Source organism: Bolinopsis microptera, chromosome 6, assembly GCF_026151205.1.
Source record: "Bolinopsis microptera isolate Bmic1 chromosome 6, MBARI_Bmic_1.0, whole genome shotgun sequence".
Classification (NCBI taxonomy): Eukaryota; Metazoa; Ctenophora; class Tentaculata; order Lobata; family Bolinopsidae; genus Bolinopsis; species Bolinopsis microptera.
In genome coordinates this window covers 20,360,587-20,380,924 of record NC_087077.1, presented here as the reverse complement: position 1 = coordinate 20,380,924, position 20,338 = coordinate 20,360,587, and the positions used below count along the sequence as shown (strand labels likewise).

The 20,338-nt window shown below is 37.8% G+C and overlaps 1 protein-coding gene and 1 long non-coding RNA gene across 2 annotated transcripts; one reads left to right on the top strand and one right to left on the bottom strand.

Annotated features, from left to right (window-relative positions):
- Positions 1–1,661: 1,661 nt before the first annotated feature.
- LOC134816275 (uncharacterized) lies at positions 1,662–4,403 on the bottom strand. The gene is made up of 3 exons (XR_010160393.1): positions 4,375–4,403; positions 2,422–2,562; positions 1,662–2,077 (listed from the first exon to the last, which is right to left on the bottom strand). It is a non-coding gene; the product is annotated as an uncharacterized LOC134816275 (long non-coding RNA).
- A 1,540-nt stretch (positions 4,404–5,943) lies between these two features.
- Positions 5,944–20,056, top strand: LOC134817260 (proteasome adapter and scaffold protein ECM29-like). Its single transcript, XM_063826400.1, has 8 exons — positions 5,944–6,260; positions 9,603–9,736; positions 10,052–10,227; positions 10,334–10,462; positions 10,606–10,874; positions 11,025–11,252; positions 11,618–11,727; positions 18,055–20,056. Exons 1-8 carry the CDS (start codon positions 6,234–6,236, stop codon positions 19,286–19,288), a joined length of 2,307 nt encoding a protein of 768 aa, XP_063682470.1. The 5' UTR covers positions 5,944–6,233; the 3' UTR covers positions 19,289–20,056.
- The last annotated feature ends 282 nt before the right edge of the window (positions 20,057–20,338 follow it).

Genomic DNA, 20,338 nt, shown 5'->3' with positions numbered 1-20,338 from the left:
TGTCGGCTGATTAAGTGCCCGACCCAACTTCAAACGACAAATGAAAAGCGACGAGATTAGCTTGAGCACAGTCGTTCTTATCGTCTAATATTAATAAGCAAGAACTTTTTATACCTTTTATTAACAAGTCCAGCATGGTAGAAGCTAGAGCTAGAACTTTTTATACCTTTTATTAACAAGTCCGGCATGGTAGAATGAGCTAGAACTTTTACCAAAAGATTCAAGAAGTTCCAGATCATTCCATTTCCATTATGCTGGACCTTCCACAAAGTATTACTAGTCGGTCAAGATTTATCTTCAAACTAAAATTAACGCGAGATATTGACGTCTGAGCTCAAGAAATCATCTGATTTTAATTTAAAGTACTGCATTTTAAAGTCGAATAATTACGTACAACTACAAGTTCAAAATCCGTTATTTGATGGTTTCTGTGAACGGTGCGTTAAAGCGTTTTTATTAATTTTATTGAATTGTAGTTTCCGGCCTTACATTACAATGTTTTGCCTCAAATAAAAATCAAATATTTATGGCCGCGTATACCTTTAATGATAATTGATACTTCCGTGCATTTGTAATACTGTGAATAATTGGATATTTCGCTTTTTGGATTGCAATCAAGTTTCTGGGTCAAAATGAGATAATTGATAAAATTCTCACAGATTAGAAGGAATTTGAGAATAAAAGGTTGATAGTGATTGAGGCCTATTAATTTCATTTATTATTTTGCCAAAGTGTTTGCAAGTTTTGAAAACTGATAGGGCCGGAAAATATAAAACTAAAATGCTTTGATTCTTTGGATCGATGGAGTATCAATATTGTATATTGTTTTCTATTTTATTGTGTATACTATTGTTGACTTATCATAGGATTTTGAACTATCAATTACAATGACGTGATATGTAGAGAATTTATGGAAATGATTTAAAGTTATTTGGGCAGTTACAAGCATGTTACAACTTACAAGTATGCAATTGCTACCAGATTTCTATGAACCAATTTCAACAAGATCGGTAGCATGCTTGTTCTACAAATATCACGTCATTAGTACCATATATATAATACAACATGTGTACCAGTACGATGAAAAAACTGAAAAATAATCAATCACTAGCATTCTTCAATTTAATTCAATGTTAAACAAATTTAATTTATCACAACCCACACCCTTAAAAATTTTCATACATTCATAAAATTTTCTGAATTCATTACCAAAGTATTAACGAAATAATTTAGTTTTGATCGTTCCGATACGGAATCATTGTACAATAGATTAATTTTCCTGCTCGAAATGCATCTCTTAAATTAAATACTGAGTTCCTAAGAAAATTAAGGAACTGTAAAATTGTAAATTGTAATAACCAAAAATTAGTTACCGAGTCACGGTCGTGATTATTAAAAGAAAAAAGGCTGACCAAAAATAATGTAGCCAATCGTGGTATATGTAATTTGTAAATAGTACATCAAATAAACGATCATGAGAATATGTCCAGTTTACGGTAAAATAATAATTCTGAGAAGTGCATTTTTAATACTTTAAGTATACTAACCGCTAAGATCTTATGATTGATTGAATTAAAATGTTGTCGTGAATGAAGAGAAATGGAATTTGTAATCACAGTAACAAAGAAATGGAGTTTGTTTGTCATTAGAATTATGTTATTATAAAAATCAAACGAAAGTTCAAATAATGTCTTCTTTTTAGGAATCATTGTGGAAGTTACTAAGTTTGTTAACGTTTTTCAGCCCCTTGGGTTATCTAAACAAATGTTAGTATCCATAGTAACCAAAGTCATCTGATTCTGAGTTACAACCCGCACACACCTGACACACATGAAAACAAGGATTAGTGAAATGTTACCTCCAGCAGTAGAGACCACTAGTATCTGAAGACCACCTCCAGGACCCACCCCAGTGCCGAGACCAGGCTCCCCAGCACATTACCCCTGGTATCTGCCCGCTCCCTTCTCGCTCTCCTCTCCAGGTTTCTGTCTATCTGTGCTGCTATGTGGATCAGTCGGAGAGCTATAAACTGACAGAGCAGGTCGTCCTCCTCTCGGTTTGTGGCCTCCTCTGGGTTCTAGGGAGTTAGAAAAGTGACAGTCAAATAAACACGAGCCTTCACTCGGTTTGTGGCCTCCTCTGGGTGCTAGGGAGTTATAAAAGTGACAGTCTGAAACTACAAATAAACACGAACCTTCACTCGGCCGTTTTCACATGATGGATATTGATCACAATAGTCAAACACAATGAAGTGTTTTATAACATTTCTCAAACACAAGGAAATGTTTTATAACATTATTCAAACGCATGGAAATGTTTTATGACAAAACTAAACACAAGAAAATGCTTTATAACATTGCTAAAACACAAGGCAATATTTTATAACATTACTCAAACACAAGGAAATATTTTATAACTCACGTTTAAACTCAAAGCGCCGTTGATTGCTTGGAAAGCAGGAAAGTCTCCGTTACCATGGTTACCGTTATGTTCCATCCCAACACAATAATGGAGTTGTTCATGGCCAGGCCTAGTGTCGACCCAGAATATATACCAGTTTATCTGAAAATATGCAGCATATATAGAATATACTGGGTTGTCTGAAGAAACAAAACGTTTGATATGAAATGCTTGTCAGGCAAATTTTCAGCAGCCAAGGTATTTAATCAAGTTAAAAAAAGCAAAAATAGAGTTTTATCAAAGTTTTCTATGCCTTCCAATATTAACTTCAAATTTAAAGTTCATTTGAAATTAGTTTTATCTCTGATATGTTATTTTGAGAGATTAGGACGATGGTGTATTAATTTGCTCATGGGTTTGAATTTGGTGGTAAGCTGCAAGGTGCTGACGCCAAATAACACCATCACGAGTATCTTTAAAATAAGATATCAGAGATAACGCTAATTTGAATTTAACAAATCGGCCTTTTACTTTGAGTTTTGGGATGTAAAGTTTTACTGTTCTCTTATTGCTATGTGACCTAAAGGCTAAATCCTTCCTCATTCCATGTAATTTAGCCAAATATTGAATTTTCACGCTCAGCACACTGGATCAAATAAAGTAAGAACTTCAATTCATGGTGACAACGTAATAAATTCAAAATCTAACACGTTTTTATAAACTCGAGTTATATTGGCTGAAAGTTTGATGATTCTGCAAAAACGTGCGGCAGAAATTAGCTTCCATTTAGGAAAGGTCAAATTTTCCGGCCTTAAGTTCTTTTGAGCCTTAATGACTGTAATTCATTAATCTCAAGACCAAACGCAAAGGCTGATAACAGGATAATTATGGGGTGTTTAATTATAATTACCATTTTAAAGTTGAGAATGGTTTTTTAAAATCATCACAAGATATTTGTTGTAAAAATTCGGTTCAAATAAGAAGCAGATAAAAATGTATGACTCACGGCAAACTCGCAGGTCTCAACTGCACTGACAATGTTAAAGACACTATACCGGGTTACATATCTTTCGTTTTAGTTATTCTACAAAAATAGTTTTATTTATAACTTTAAGATTTTTACTTTAGTTTTCAGTATCGTTAAAAAACAAAACGTCAGCGAAGACTATTAGGTTCGCAATAAAATATTTTTAGTCTGGTCTGAGTGGTCATGATAAATGATTGAACTATCAAAGTTGAACTTTCTTGTAGTTTTAATTTTAATATTCATCCCAACATTTGTCACCCAACTAGTAATTCTGTTGAGGCGGAGCCCAAATAACTGATCCTTATAAAGCATCTCTCTCACTATTAAACCCACGAGAACTACCGTGCAGCCTCTCTCCCATTAGAGGGTATAATTGTCAATCATTTTCTCGGCAGAATGAGTGGGCTTCACTAGTCACGTGGTATGTTCCAATCATTCATTGTCTGACTACTTCGCTTGAGGAACTTTGTCAAAGGACCATTTTAGCAAGCAATCTAACAAATGACATTATTATAGTCTGAACAATTTACAATTTATGTCAGCTACTTTATCAGGGACTGCTTCATTATACGATTAATGGGCCTGAGTCCTGACGGTCCCTTGTAAAGTTGGAATGACTTTGGCGGGTAATTTGTAAAATCACAGCATGATGTACCCTGGGAGTTAGCTCACACGTGGTTAACATTGTAGCCCACGTGGTAGTCACGTGGTTGTAGCCCCGAGGCTAGGCTCCCGTGTACATGAACAAAAGATCAAACGAATGAATTACTTATGGTGCAGGGTACAAATGGAGTTTGCAACAAAAAATGCTTTTTAAAAATCATACTCATATATGTGTGCAGAAAACCGGTCAAAAATCTTCAAAAATCTTAGTTTCTGATATTCAAAAAAGTAATCAATCTTTCAATTATAAAATAAATAAAGAGTAGTAGTTATACTTGACTAACATGTGAGTAAGAACACACGCTATTGCAACTAGACAGCAGTAATAATATCACTGAGTTATGTGAACAGTTGCCGGCAATACGAAGCCAGCTAAGAGAGTTGTGCCACCTAATGGCAACGTATAATAATGCATATTATTCAAGCTTTAAAGACTGCACATGTAGGTCATTGGGACGATTAGGCTGGCATTATGTGATATTAAAGGTATTTGCTAAAAACAATAGTGTTGTTTGTGGTTTAAACTAGGTGCAGAAGCTGATTTACCTTATCACAGGGGACAGTAGATAAGAGGCTATATTTATACTAGTTACCATAGTTACACTACTAGTTACCGTAGTTACACTACTAGTTACCATAGTTATACTACCAAGAGATTAGGAGAACTGAGAAACCTCAAGTCTGGTTCAGTAAAATCACACGGTATAGTCGCTTAGAGAAGGGGAACAAGTGCTCTGTACAATCATTTCTTATAAAGTGTTAATTGATACGACATTTTATTGTTCGTCTGTCCTTGTCTAATTCTCGTAAACTTGACTGTAATCTTGAGTAGCTCTCGTTTTCAGTGTTACTTTTAACTAAGTCGTTAACGTTAGTAAAGCTTATCAACTGTTCAATTTTTCGACTGGTCGTCCACTTTTTTGTTGATTGGATAAATGAAAGAGGAGGATGGGTTCGGGTGATAACTGGTCTGAACGTCTTTGTGATGGTGATCTGTGGAGTAGAAGATAGGATGAGATTGGAGATTGTAATCTGTCTGAGCAATTTTGAACAGTTCTAATAGACATGTGTTTTGTACAAGGTTGTGGACTGTAAGTGGGCCGTTCTTGTTATACAACGGCTTGTAAGCTACTTTCAAACTTTTCACATCGATGTATGGCCAGGACACGGATAATCGGTGAGATTTTGGGCAAATTTTAAGCAGCCGAACTTGAGATATCCCTTGAAAACCCGAAAAACCCTATCCCAGGCCAGTATCGCAGGCCCATATCTCGAGACTTAAAGATCACACTTTCTTCAAACTTTTCACGCAGTTGTATGGCCAAGAGACGGATAATCGGTTAAATTTTGGGCAAATTTTAAGCAGCCGAACTCGAGATATCCCTTGAAAACCCGAAAACCCTATCTCAGGCCAATATCGCAGGCCCATATCTCGAGACTTACAAATCGCACTTTACTCAAACTTTTCACACATTTGTATGGCCAGAAGACGGATAATCGGTGAAATTTTCGGCCAATTTTAAGCAGCCGAACTCAAGATATTCTTGCAAACACAGGAAACCTTATCCAAAGGGGCAATTTTGGGGGTCACAAAGGCGCATATCTCGAGACTCAAAAGTCCCACTTTCTTCAAACTTTTCACATCGCTGTATGGCCAGGACACGGATAATCGGTGAGATTTTGGGCCAATTTTAAGCAGCCGAACTCGAGATAATCCTTGAACTTTACTTGTAGTTACCTATAATTACTTGTAGTTACCTATACTTACTTGTAGTTACCCATACTTACTTGTGCCTGAGGAAGAACAACAAATAATTAGCTAGTATAACACAATCTGTATTACTAAGTTTTACGCATTTAATTAAGGTGTGAATATATTCTCACTGTAATGTATGTATAATATATTCAGGATACCAAGATATTCTCACTGTAATGTATGTGTAATATATTCAAGACACCAAGATATTCTCACTGTAATGTATGTGTAATATATTCAAGACACCAAGATATTCTCACTGTAATGTATGTGTAATATATTCAGGATACCAAGATATTCTCCACTGAGGATCTTGGAAAACTACCAAGTTCTCTAGGGGGAGGTAATCTGACAACTTACAAGGAGCTGTGTTCCCTGGCCAGTGACATGGGGCAACCAGAGATGATATACCAGGTTAGTTCCTATGACAACAAGAGATGATATACCAGGTTAGTTCCTATGACAACCAGAGATGATATACCAGGTTAGTTCCTATGACAACCAGAGATGATATACCAGGTTAGTTCCTATGACAACCAGAGATGATATACTAGGTTAGTTCCTATGACAACAAGAGATGATATACTAGGTTAGTTCCTATGACAACCAGAGATGATTTACCAGGTTAGTTCCTATGACAACACGAGATGATATACCAGGTTAGTTCCTATGACAACCAGAGATGATATACCAGGTTATATATACTCTATTTGAAAGCTATCTTGCATATGGTATAACTGTCTGGGGAGGGGCATCTAACAAAAAACTTGAACCTCTGTTCAAAGCACAGAAAATGTGTGCCCGCATAATGTTTGGAGATAAAGAAGCATACTTGGATAAATTTAAAACTAGTGCACGATGCAGACCCTACGGGGAGCAAATCTTGGGCAAGGAATTCTACAGAAAGGAGCATACAAAACCCCTCTTCAACACTCATGAAATCATGAATGTGCATAATCTGTACTTCTACCATTGTATTAATGACATCTTCAAGGTCTTGAAATATAGAACCCCTATATCACTATACTCCCTCTTTGAAACATCTGGCAGACTTGGCAAAGAGACCCTCATTCTCACACCTAAACCATCAGACAGCTACATATACAGAGCAGGGACAATATGGAATACAGTACGACAAAATCTCATGCTAACTACATTCACCTGTTATAAGCCCAATCACCTCAAATCATCCATAAGAATCACCATCACTCACACTCAAAAGGAAGGAGAACCAAATGACTGGAACTTAGCCTTAAACAGCGTTCGACAAAATTCAAAAACTTTAAAATTGACCTTGCCTAGATTACTTAAGCTTGAAAAAGCGGTAATATCTTAGCAAAATATAACTTGCAGCAGCCCCATACCTTGTCATGAACATAATATCGAAACTACCTCTGTGATCACATCTTGCTCTGGGTGCAAAATGAATATATACATAGGTTTATTAGTTTTATAGAAATTTAAAAGTTCTATAGAAATTTATTATAAAAGGATTATAAACATTTTGTTTGTGTGTTTTGTGTTATGCATTTTTATACCTATTTTAGAAGAGATTTTTATAGAATGTTACAAGTGCAGTAGGGTCAGTTTCAGACGAATTAAGCATAAATGACATCATTGCCATGTCTGAAGTGGTTTGTAAATGGGCCATTGTTAGCCCCAAGCGTTTTGGTCCCTCATTCCTGCCACTCAGCATTGCCTACTGTAAAGTAGAAATTTTTCTAAGATGATAGAGAAACTGACCTTGTCTCACTAAATTCAACCACTTACCATAATTAAAATACTAACAACCAAATAAAGTTTTTTAAATAATTATATACAATCACCAAAAATATTTCCTCAAGTTTACTTCTAGCTAACTAATTCGTGGTTTAAGCTCTTATTTTATTTATGATTAAAGGAATGTAAAATAAAACTTTTCGTTTCATTGAAAACTTTTCGTTTCATTGAGTTCCTATGACAACAAGAGATGATATACCAGGTTAGTTCCTATGACAACACGAGATGATATACCAGGTTAGTTCCTATGACAACCAGAGATGATATACCAGGTTAGTTCCTATGACAACAAGAGATGATATACCAGGTTAGTTCCTATGACAACACGAGAAGATATACCAGGTTAGTTCCTATGACAACCAGAGATGATATACTAGGTTAGTTCCTATGACAACCAGAGATGATATACCAGGTTAGTTCCTATGACAACCAAAGATGATATACTAGGTTAGTTCCTATGACAACAAGAGATGATATACTAGGTTAGTTCCTATGACAACCAGAGATGATATACCAGGTTAGTTCCTATGACAACCAGAGATGATATACCAGGTTAGTTCCTATGACAACAAGAGATGATATACCAGGTTAGTTCCTATGACAACACGAGAAGATATACCAGGTTAGTTCCTATGACAACCAGAGATGATATACTAGGTTAGTTCATATGACAACCAGAGATGATATACCAGGTTAGTTCCTATGACAACCAAAGATGATATACTAGGTTAGTTCCTATGACAACAAGAGATGATATACTAGGTTAGTTCCTATGACAACCAGAGATGATATACCAGGTTAGTTCCTATGACAACCAGAGATGATATACCAGGTTAGTTCCTATGACAACACGAGATGATATACTAGGTTAGTTCCTATGACAACCAGAGATGATATACCAGGTTAGTTCCTATGACAACCAGAGATGATATACTAGGTTAGTTCCTATGACAACAAGAGATGATATACTAGGTTAGTTCCTATGACAACCAGAGATGATATACCAGGTTAGTTCCTATGACAACAAGAGATGATATACCAGGTTAGTTCCTATGACAACACGAGATGATATACCAGGTTAGTTCCTATGACAACCAGAGATGATATACTAGGTTAGTTCCTATGACAACCAGAGATGATATACTAGGTTAGTTCCTATGACAACAAGAGATGATATACTAGGTTAGTTCCTATGACAACCAGAGATGATATACCAGGTTAGTTCCTATGACAACAAGAGATGATATACCAGGTTAGTTCCTATGACAACACGAGAAGATATACCAGGTTAGTTCCTATGACAACCAGAGATGATATACTAGGTTAGTTCCTAAGAACCTATAAAAGTATAAAGTTTAGCTACTAGACAGATGTTTTGGGCTATTAACTTATTAAAGTTCCTGCTGTTGCAGAATTTAATGTTTCTGGCACCAAGTTTAAATATTGAATTGGATAAAATTCATTTAAACAAAATTCCCCTAACACGTGGCTCCCCTAACACGTGACTCCCTTAACACGTGACTCCCTTAACACGTGACTCCCTTAACACGTGACTCCCTTAACACGTGACTCTCCTAACACGTGACTCTCCTAACACGTGACTCTCCTAACACGTGACTCCCTTAACACGTGACTCCTAACACGTGACTCCCTTAACACGTGACTCCCCTAACACGTGACTCCCCTAACACGTGACTCCCCTAACGCGTGACTCCCCTAACACGTGACTCCCCTAACGCGTGACTCCCTTAACACGTGACTCCCTTAACACGTGACTTTCTTAACACGTGACTCTCCTAACACGTGACTCCCCTAACACGTGACTCCCCTAACGCGTGACTCCCTTAACACGTGACTTTCTTAACACGTGACTCCCTTAACACGTGACTCCCTTAACACGTGACTCCCCTAACACGTGACTCTCCTAACACGTGACTCCCCTAACACGTGACTCCCCTAACACGTGACTCCCTCCAGTTTATGCACCTGTCTAATCACAGCAGTATATGGAGTGATAGAATTGGAGCGGCGTTTGGAGTGGGAAACCTGGTGAAGTGTGCTGGGAAGGAGTTGGAACCTTATCTCGCTAATATCATACCTAGGATATACAGGTTACTTAGCAACTATTAGGTTACTTAGCAACTATACGATACTGAGCAACTATAAGGTTACTTAGCAACTATAAAGTTACTTAGTAACTATAAGGTTACTTAGCAACTATAAGGTTACTTAGCAACTATAAAGTTACTTAGCAACTATAAAGTTACTTAGCAACTATAAGTTACTTATTAACTATAAGGTTAATTAGCAACTATAAGGTTACTTAGCAACTATAAAGTTACTTAGCAACTATAAAGTTACTTAGCAACTATAAGTTACTTATTAACTATAAGGTTAATTAGCAACTATCAGTTATCTTATACCAGGTACCAGTACGACCCCAATCTGAAAGTGCAGCAGTCGATGAGTAATATCTGGAGTGTAATGGTGTCTAAACCAAAGGAGACAGTAGACAAGTACCTGAAAGAGATAATAGCAGATCTGAAGACTAATATTCACAGTCGCATGTGGAGAACTAGAGAATCTTGTTCTAATGCTCTAGGTAATATTACTTTATTAGAGCACTACTTCCATCGAGGCTACGTCACAGGGTGGCGTCTAAAGGATTCCCTCTCATTATGTAACCATGGTAACTTCTTCCTTTGCAGGTGACTTAGTAAGAACCAGAACACACGATGATGTGATATTATCTGAGATGCCAGAGTTCTGGCTTCTTGTTCTAAAACTAATGGACGATATCAAAGATAGCGTCAGAAAGAGTGCCGCTAAAACTGCAGGTAACCCCAGCCCTGGCAACAGTAACCATGGTAACGTTACGCCACTGCCTGACAACAGAGAACAATTTTACCTTCCACTTTAGCTCGCTTATAAATGTTTTGCTGACAGTTACACTGACACAATACACACTAACTATTTGCAGAGGTACTGAGTAAAGCTAGCGTGTCTGTGTGTAAAATTGAGCACGGTGCGCGCGGTGCACGTGCAATATCCACCATCCTTCCTATTCTACTTGACAACGGGATCACCTCCTCTTTGGTAGAATTGCAGACAATTGCCATAGTAACTGTAATGAAGATAAGTGAGAATGCAGGAAAACTGCTCTCCCCTCATGTACATGTGATCATACCCGCGTTTATTGCTGCCTCTGCAAACATTGAACCCAAAGCTTTTGGTCAAGTAACCACTATGGTAAGTAGTCTATTGTATTATTATATTATATACTTATAACTACTTTACTATATTATACGATAGTAACATAACATAATTATAGTATTTAGTAACAGAATCTTTCATGTTCAGTTTTTAGCAAAGGTATTCTGTATAGTTACACGTTTTCAGGTGTCGGGGAGTACGGAGGATAAAGATAAGCTGGAAGCTGCACGTGCAGCATTAGCGATCAGCTCGCCCCTAGTCGCTGTTATAGATAAATGTATAAGGTGTGCTGACGATTCACAACTGGAAATACTGGTCCCCACTGTGTCCTCCCTCGCTAAGAGCACTGTCGGGCTCACTCCCAGAATAACATTACTCCATACTGTGTCCCTCCTAGCTGTCTACAAACAACAGGTCAGTAGCGGCATCACTACTGGGCCATGCACTAGTGGGCCGTGCCGCGGGCTACTGGGCTGCATCAGGCACTACTGGGTAGCGCCGCGCACTAATGGGCCATGCACTACTGGGCCGCGCACAACTGGGCCGCGCACTGCTGGGCTGCATCAGGCACTACTGGGTAGCGCCGCGCATCAAATAATGCTTATCATCAGAGAATAGAGAAGCATTATTTGATAGTAAGTAGTAGTGCATCTCGTGCAAGTTTAATTATTGTCAAGATCCCTTCTTTCCAACATGATGATCAACTTTAATACGGAGCAAACAGTCAAATTTCTGAGTTTTAAAACTAAAATCCAGCTTAACTTGAACATTGACTACAGGACCTGACTAAGTGGGTTGGCAAGCTGATGGGGGCGATGTTTACTGTTTTGCTGGACAGAAGTCCTGCCGTCAGAGATAAATGTGCTGCTACTGTCGCTGTTCTTATTAGGTGAGTACATCAGGAGGCGGGAATCTTTTAAACACTACTTACTTTCTACTGATACGGTTATTATTAATAATAATATCTTTTAAACACTACTTACTTTCTACTGATACGGTTATTATTAATAATAATATCTTTTAAACACTACTTACTTTCTACTGATACGGTTATTATTAATAACACTACTTACTTTCTACTGATACGGTTATTATTAATAATAATATTATCTGTATTTTAAACACTACTTACTTTCTACTGATACGGTTATTATTAATAACACTACTTACTTTCTACTGATACGGTTATTATTAATAACACTACTTACTTTCTACTGATACGGTTATTATTAATAATAATATTATCTGTATTTTAAACACTACTTACTTTCTACTGATACGGTTATTATTAATAATAATATTATCTGTATTTTAAACACTACTTACTTTCTACTGATACGGTTATTATTAATAACACTACTTACTTTCTACTGATACGGTTATTATTAATAACACTACTTACTTTCTACTGATACGGTTATTATTAATAACACTACTTACTTTCTACTGATACGGTTATTATTAATAATAATATTATCTGTATTTTAAACACTACTTACTTTCTACTGATACGGTTATTATTAATAACACTACTTACTTTCTACTGATACGGTTATTATTAATAACACTACTTACTTTCTACTGATACGGTTATTATTAATAATAATATTATCTGTATTTTAAACACTACTTACTTTCTACTGATACGGTTATTATTAATAACACTACTTACTTTCTACTGATACGGTTATTATTAATAACACTACTTACTTTCTACTGATACGGTTATTATTAATAATAATATTATCTGTATTTTAAACACTACTTACTTTCTACTGATACGGTTATTATTAATAACACTACTTACTTTCTACTGATACGGTTATTATTAATAACACTACTTACTTTCTACTGATACGGTTATTATTAATAATAATATTATCTGTATTTTAAACACTACTTACTTTCTACTGATACGGTTATTATTAATAATAATATTATCTGTATCTTTTAAACACTACTTACTTTCTACTGATACGGTTATTATTAGTAATAATATTATCTGTATTTTAAACACTACTTACTTTCTACTGATACGGTTATTATTAATAACACTACTTACTTTCTACTGATACGGTTATTATTAATAACACTACTTACTTTCTACTGATACGGTTATTATTAATAACACTACTTACTTTCTACTGATACGGTTATTATTAATAATAATATTATCTGTATTTTAAACACTACTTACTTTCTACTGATACGGTTATTATTAATAACACTACTTACTTTCTACTGATACGGTTATTATTAATAACACTACTTACTTTCTACTGATACGGTTATTATTAATAATAATATTATCTGTATTTTAAACACTACTTACTTTCTACTGATACGGTTATTATTAATAATAATATTATCTGTATCTTTTAAACACTACTTACTTTCTACTGATACGGTTATTATTAGTAATAATATTATCTGTATTTTATATTATTATTATATAAAGGAAAATCTTGTTTGTCAAATCTTTTGGAGACTTTCGACACTATACTTAATTTAATAGATGAAGGTGCTCCTGTGGACTTATTTTATTTTGATTTTAGTAAAGCTTTCGATTCTGTTCCCCATTATCGCTTGATTAACAAGCTAGAGAGTCTAGGGATAACTGGTAAAGTTCTAGATGTAATTACAGATTTTATCTCAAATAGAAATATGAGAGTGTGTGTAGAAGGTGAAACTTCAGAGTGGAAGATTGTATGGTCAGGAGTTCCCCAGGGATCAGTCCTTGGACCATTACTATTTGTGTTATTTATTAATGATTTACCAGATAACATTAAAAGTAAAGTTAAAATATTTGCTGATGATCTTAAGCTTATAGCTAATGCCTCCGAGCATGAAACTATAGCTAATGATCTGAACGAACTAGAGATGTGGGAGAGTAAATGGCTTTTAAAGTTTAATCCTACTAAGTGTTCAGTAATGCATTTAGATGTTAACGATAACCCAAGATCAAGTTATTCTCTTAATGGAGTTACATTGGCAGAATCTGTACAGGAAAAAGACTTGGGAGTTATAACCCATAACTCTCTGCTTTGGAATGAACAGATTAAGGCTTCAATATCTAAAGCCAACAGAATGATATGTTGGATTGTTAGAAATCTGATTATCAGGGAAAAATCTGTGATGATATCCATTTACAAAGCTTTAATAAGACCCCATTTAGAGTATTGTGTTCAATTGTGGAGTCCAGTTGCGGCTCATGGAAGTTGGGGGATCATCTTGGAGCTGGAGAGCGTCCAGAGGCGGTTTACCCGTCTGATTGACGAGGTGGGTACTCTTCCATACAGTCGTCGACTGGAAATCCTCAATTTGACAACGCTGGCAGAGCGGCGAATACGTGGGGACCTCATTGAATCTTTTAAAATGATAAGTGGTTTGGCCAATTACGGAGCTGGTTTGTTCAGTATGAGCAGATCTGGTCTTAATGTGGTATCAAACAGTAGATGCAGTAAAAGTAGCAGTAAAATGAAGAAAGTCCACAGTTCTTTTCTTCCGGAGAGGGTGAGACCATATTGGAACAAACTCCCCTCGGATGTCAAGAATTGTGGGACTGTGTTAAGTTTTAAAATAAGATTAGAGGCTTTCAAAAAAGAGACTATTTTAACCGGATCTGTAAATGATATTCATTTTCGGTATGTTTTGGACGAATTATTAGGAAAGATTGAGGGATTAAATTATGCTACTAATAAAGAGAAGCACAATGAATATCTTGTGTGTCATCCTCATGTTGCTAAGAAACGCTTTATTAACTTATATAGTAGTGGAAAGTATGTAAATTAGATTCATTTTACCATCAGATGGACCGTATGGGTAACGCCAGCGGCGGAGAGACGACAACATCGCCCTCCGTAATGTTTACCTCAGCTGCAGGACGATCCCTGTTTGCTACACTCCTCATCAGCTTCGCAACCTTTAACATACGTGGCCTCGGTTCTTGTGATGATCCAGACGACATCCACAGCAAACGGGAGCAACTGGGTACCGATTGTCTACGGTACGGCATAGATATCTGCGCTATTCAGGAGACTAAGGTTGTAAAACCGGATTCTTGCAGTCTTAGCAACGGATACAAACTATTATTGTTTGAGCAGAAAAATGGCCGGCACTATGGACTCGGTTTTGTTATCAGTCCCCGATTTATTGACTATGTGGTATGCTGGAACAGTATCAGTGATCGAGTAAGCTTTTTGGACCTAGAACTCCCTACAAAATCTGGAAAATTTATCAAATGTAGGGTGGTCAATGTATATGGGCCACACAAGAAACTTGCAGAAAATGATCAACAACTGTTGATTAATTTTTACGGCCAAGTTAGGGACGCTCTAAATGTCCCTGCTAATGTTGAGATATTTGTTTTGGGAGATTTTAATTCAAAGTTGGGAAAAATGACTGCTTCAGATAAGGACTTTGGTTTTGGTCGTTTCATGGGTAAACATGGTATGGGTTTGCGCAATGATATGGGAGAAAACTTGTTAGACTTGTTATCAGAATTTGACCTCTTTGCCTCCAACACTGGTTTTCATCATCCTGCCCGACATACGACCACCTACACTGGCTGGAGGAAGGACTGGAGTGCCGGGCGAAATAGTAAAAAGACGATCCCGGTCTATTCTCAGATCGATTTCATCCTGTGTCGAAGTAGGTCGAAGCCAATGCTACAAGATTCTAGATCTTATGCAGGCACCTTGACATACTCTGATCACAGATTTGTTGTCACTAGAGTAGATTTTAAGGACATCTGTCTTTGCTATAAACGCCACTCCAAGTCATCCTTAAAGTTCAACACCTCTGAACTCACCTCGAACCCCACCATTCAGGTGAAATATCGTCAATCCTTAGATGATAACTTAAGTAACACTGTTTCTGCTCTGGATCCAAATTCAGACTTGAATGGCTTACTTGAGTCCATAAAGGATGCTGCAAAATCGTCAATTGGTGTCATCAGACACAGGAAACGTAATCGCAGCGACGATGATGAGGTGAAAAACTTATCTAGCCAGCGTTACTTGTTGAGACAGCAGCTTAATGATAACCAGTCTTTAGACAGAACCTCGCTTAGATCATCTATTAACTGCCTCACCAATCAGATCAAACAGAGACTTTCTAACATACGATCAGCTGCTGCTGATGCTATCTGTAATACCATCAGTTCAACAACAGATAGTAAGAAAATGTTTGAAGCTGTTCGAACCCTGAACTTACCTAAAAGTAAAGCCCCTTCTAGTATTGGTGTTCATGATGAACAAGGGTGCAATATTGCAACAGACACTGGTAAAGCTGCCGTAGTTGCTAAGTACCTTGAGCAACAACTTACTCGTGATGAAGCACCTTTAGAACCTTTTGTAGGACCTCCTCGCCCACTAGTAAAGCCATTCACTAGTGAAGAAATCGGATCAGCTGCTAGAAGTCTCAAAAATGGTCGAGCTAACGGCCCTGATGGGATTCCTAATGAGCTTCTCAAGTATTCCACTGGATTAGTACACAGACGTTTTGCAGACATTATCAATAGAAGCTTCGAGACCAATTCCTACCTTGACCCCATTGGACAGGCAAACATTACCCCCTTACAGAAGCCAAATAAGCCCATTGGTCCAGTGAAGAATCTACGACCCCTCACTCTCTCAAATGCTGTTAGAAAGATTCTTTCAATGGCAACCTTGAAGAGAATTGAGAATAAAGTCAATGCCTTCACTGGTCCATGGCAATGTGCTTACAAGCAGGGTAGATCATGTGCTGACATTGTATGGTGCCAGCGTGTGATGTTATCAGTTGTCCAGAGGAAGAGGTGGGAATACCATCGCATGGGGATCGACATGTCTAGTGCCTTTGACACTATACGACGATCTACCATCCTCGATCTTCTTGTTGAGTGTGGCTGTGATGATGACGAAGTCCGTTTGGTAAGACTTTTGCTTTCCAACACCAAGCTCAAAGTCAACATCAACGGTACACTGTCTGCTGAATTCCAGAGTTTTCTCGGTGCATTCCAAGGTGACTGTCTGTCTGGATGCTTGTTCACACTTGTCTTAGCAGGTGCCTTGCGTGACCTCCGTAACAGGCTTGAAACTGCAACGAATAGGCCTAACCCACCTATCACCGATATTGGTCTTCCACTTGACAGTGAGTATGCTGATGATATCGACTTCAATGATGAAGATGAAGACAATCTGAGGGAGCTGTTGCCTATTGCAACAGAAGTCCTTAAAGATTGGAATCTCTTCGTTAACGAAGACAAAACTGATTTCACTCATGTGTACTTAGCTGAAAAGGGAGCTAAAGACGATCAGGGTAAGCCAATTGCAGGGAACGAGCTCTGGAGAAAGAGTATCACGCTTGGCTCCATGCTTTGTAGTAAGGAGGACATCTCTAGAAGGATATGTCTGGGATATGCCGCGTTTAACAAATACAAGAAAGCTTGGAACCATAAGATCCCTCTGAGTAAGAGGCTTCTGTTGTATGAGGCTCTGGTAGTATCCGTTTTAATGTACAATTCATCTTGCTGGGCTGCCCCTAAATCAGTATTGGAAAAACTAGATATCGCTCACAGACGTCATCTGCGATCAATTTTGAATTACAAATACCCTCACATCATCTCCAACAAGAACTTGTATAAACGCTGCAATAGCGAACCATTGTCAGCTAAAGTGGCTCGTAGTCGGTGGAGGATGCTCGGACATGTACTGCGTGGGCCTACAGATGGCCCTGCCTATTCGTCGCTTGTTTTTGCTGTCAACACCTTACAGCTTCAAGGGCGGCGTGGAAGACCGCAGTCAAACCTTTTCTCACTGATTCTACACGACCTTAGTGTCCGAAAATTATCGTTAAATAATTTATGTGATTTGAACTATTTAACGTTAATTGCTCAGAATAGAGTTAAATGGAGAAGTATGCAAATTGCATGACTTTTGTTTGAGAAAGATTAGGGGACAGAAATGTTTACTTTGTTTACTATCTGTTTCTTAGAGCTTTTGTTTATATATTATCTTGGTTGTTTAGGCCAATAGATTTAAGATATTTTTAAAACTTTAGTAGATATATTTTTGATGATGTGTGATGATGTTTGTGTCATTATATTTTGATTTGATTTATGATTTATTATATAATTCAGTAAGTGGGGATTCTGATCTTCTTTTAATCTGGAATATCGTCACAGCTTTGCAACTTGTTGTTGTTACTCCTGAGTATTTTATCCGCAAAACTTCAGGTACGCTAAGCCCAGTACAGTAGATAACGTATTGGATAAGCTCCGTGGCTGGTATCTGGAGAAAGATGACACTGTAAGACAGCTGGTTGCCATGGTGATGAACAAGATAACGAACACTGCTCCGGACGTTTTGAGAACAGTGCACAGTGCTGTAGTGCCGATAACACTGTTTGGTAAGCACAGTAAGGAGGAGACGGAGAGAGCACAGTGGGAGATGGTTTGGTTGGAGCTAGGAGTCAGTGATCAGTCTGTTATCCTCCTCTACCTCTCTGATATCTCCTCTCTTTGTTCCCTCTCACTACAGTCCACCAGCTGGACTAACAGGATACAAGCTGCTGATACTCTGGGAACTGTAGCTACCGTCCTGGGTCCCAGTTATCCTCCTCTACAGATCCCTCCTAATGTGGACCTGCTGCTCGCTGCTACTGCTGCCAGAACATTCCCCGGTAAATCAGCCATCTTGTCTGCTCTGGCCAAGACTCTTACCTCCCCTAAACGGAGCAAAGTCTCGGATCTGGGGGTGGAGGAAGAGAAAGTGGTGTCAGTGTTCCTGAGGGAGTGCAGGAAGAAGGACAGCGAGTACGTGAGTCAGGTGATGCGGTCTCTGGGGGACGTGTTGTTAGGGGTGGAGGTGACTGACTGTTGGAAGGAGGTGTGGGAAATATGCTCTGCTTACTTGATACCTCTCCCAGAGGATGAGGAGGAGGAGGGGGAGGAGAAGAAGGAGAAGAGGAAGAAGACGGAGACCTTCACCATACAGAGCCTTCCTCAGGAGTCAGCTGTGTTACTGTTGGGCGTGGGATGGAGGGTCTGCCAAAACAAGTCCGATAAGATTGTGGAGCTGTGCGAGTTCCTGGCTGGGAACATGAGGATCTGCACGTGGAAGATACAGATAACAATGCTGTGCTCGCTTCAACACGTGCTGCAAACATTGGACACGAGCCAAGAACACTCCACGGAGGAGCTGAGGAGGAGTGTGTACCAGGCAGCAATACCGGGTGTGCTGAGATGTGTGGACGACACTAAACACACCTCTGTGAGAAGCCTGGCGCTGAAACTGACCGCTCTTATCTTCAACTCCTGTAAAACTGAAGGAGTAGTTGTGGGCACTGAGATTGTTAAGAACGTGTTATTGCATGTTAGGGATCAGGTGAGTTTGGAGGGGAACCAGAACTTGAAATCTCAGGGTATTGAAATCGTGAGTTTACTTGAGAAACATTTCGTGGCCAGTTGAATCTAAGAAGGCCATAATTTACCATAAATATAATCTATGAAATATATTTACACCTGACATTTATAAATACCAGAAACGTTCGTATACAGTGCGCTAAATTAGTAAAGTAGTAAGAGCCTATATAGTGTGTAGTAGTTCTCATTAAATGTTACTGAGATTCTCGGTTTTACTTAACTTGCTTTGTTTGGTTTATTACATCAGTTTTTCAATTTGATATTTAATACAATAATTTGTTTACATTAAAATACTAAATTAATACAGTATAGCTGTAGACAACCATCTCTTTAATTTGCCCCACGTGCTCCGCGTGTGGAAAGGAAAATTAGAAATTCAACTTGTCAACAGCATAATTGATAATATAATATGTGATATATTTGATACTGTTATCCATTATCACTGTCCCAAACGCACTTCAAAACCTTTAAACAGTCATATTGCTCAACTCTATGGACTTAATTTTTCTCTTATTTGTTTTCTATTATTTTCATCAAAATGTGACCAAAAATGTAAATAACATTGACCAAAAATGTAAATAGCATAAACATTAAATTTACTGGGGACCACCTGCCCCACGCCATGTGGTCTGCGACGCACAAGTGCGTGGCTGCGGCTTTTGTTAAATCGCTCCTAAATTGTATGCCTACAATGGAAACCTTCGCGCGTCTCCAGTCTCCGGACGTCCGAAAATTTTTGCAATTTAGCAAAAAAAGTTCCATTTATTTCAAATCTTTGAATTTTATTTTAACTCTTTGAATTTTATTATTTATGAAAAATGAATTTGAGTAAATTTTATTTGTTCTCTTAAAAGTAGCTGGACATCCGGGGGAGGGGGTGGTTTTGAAAATTCGGACAGGGGGTGGTTTGATAATCTGCGATTTTGGCGGACTTCCTAATATAAATAGATGGCCGCTAATGATTCTAACAAGATGCACCATGCCGAGCCAGCGACAACAGGAAATCGCGGAATCGCGATTTTTCCCCATTATCAATTATTTGCGACAAATTTTATGTATAGTCTTATGTTAATGTATAGTCTGTTAAAAATATCGC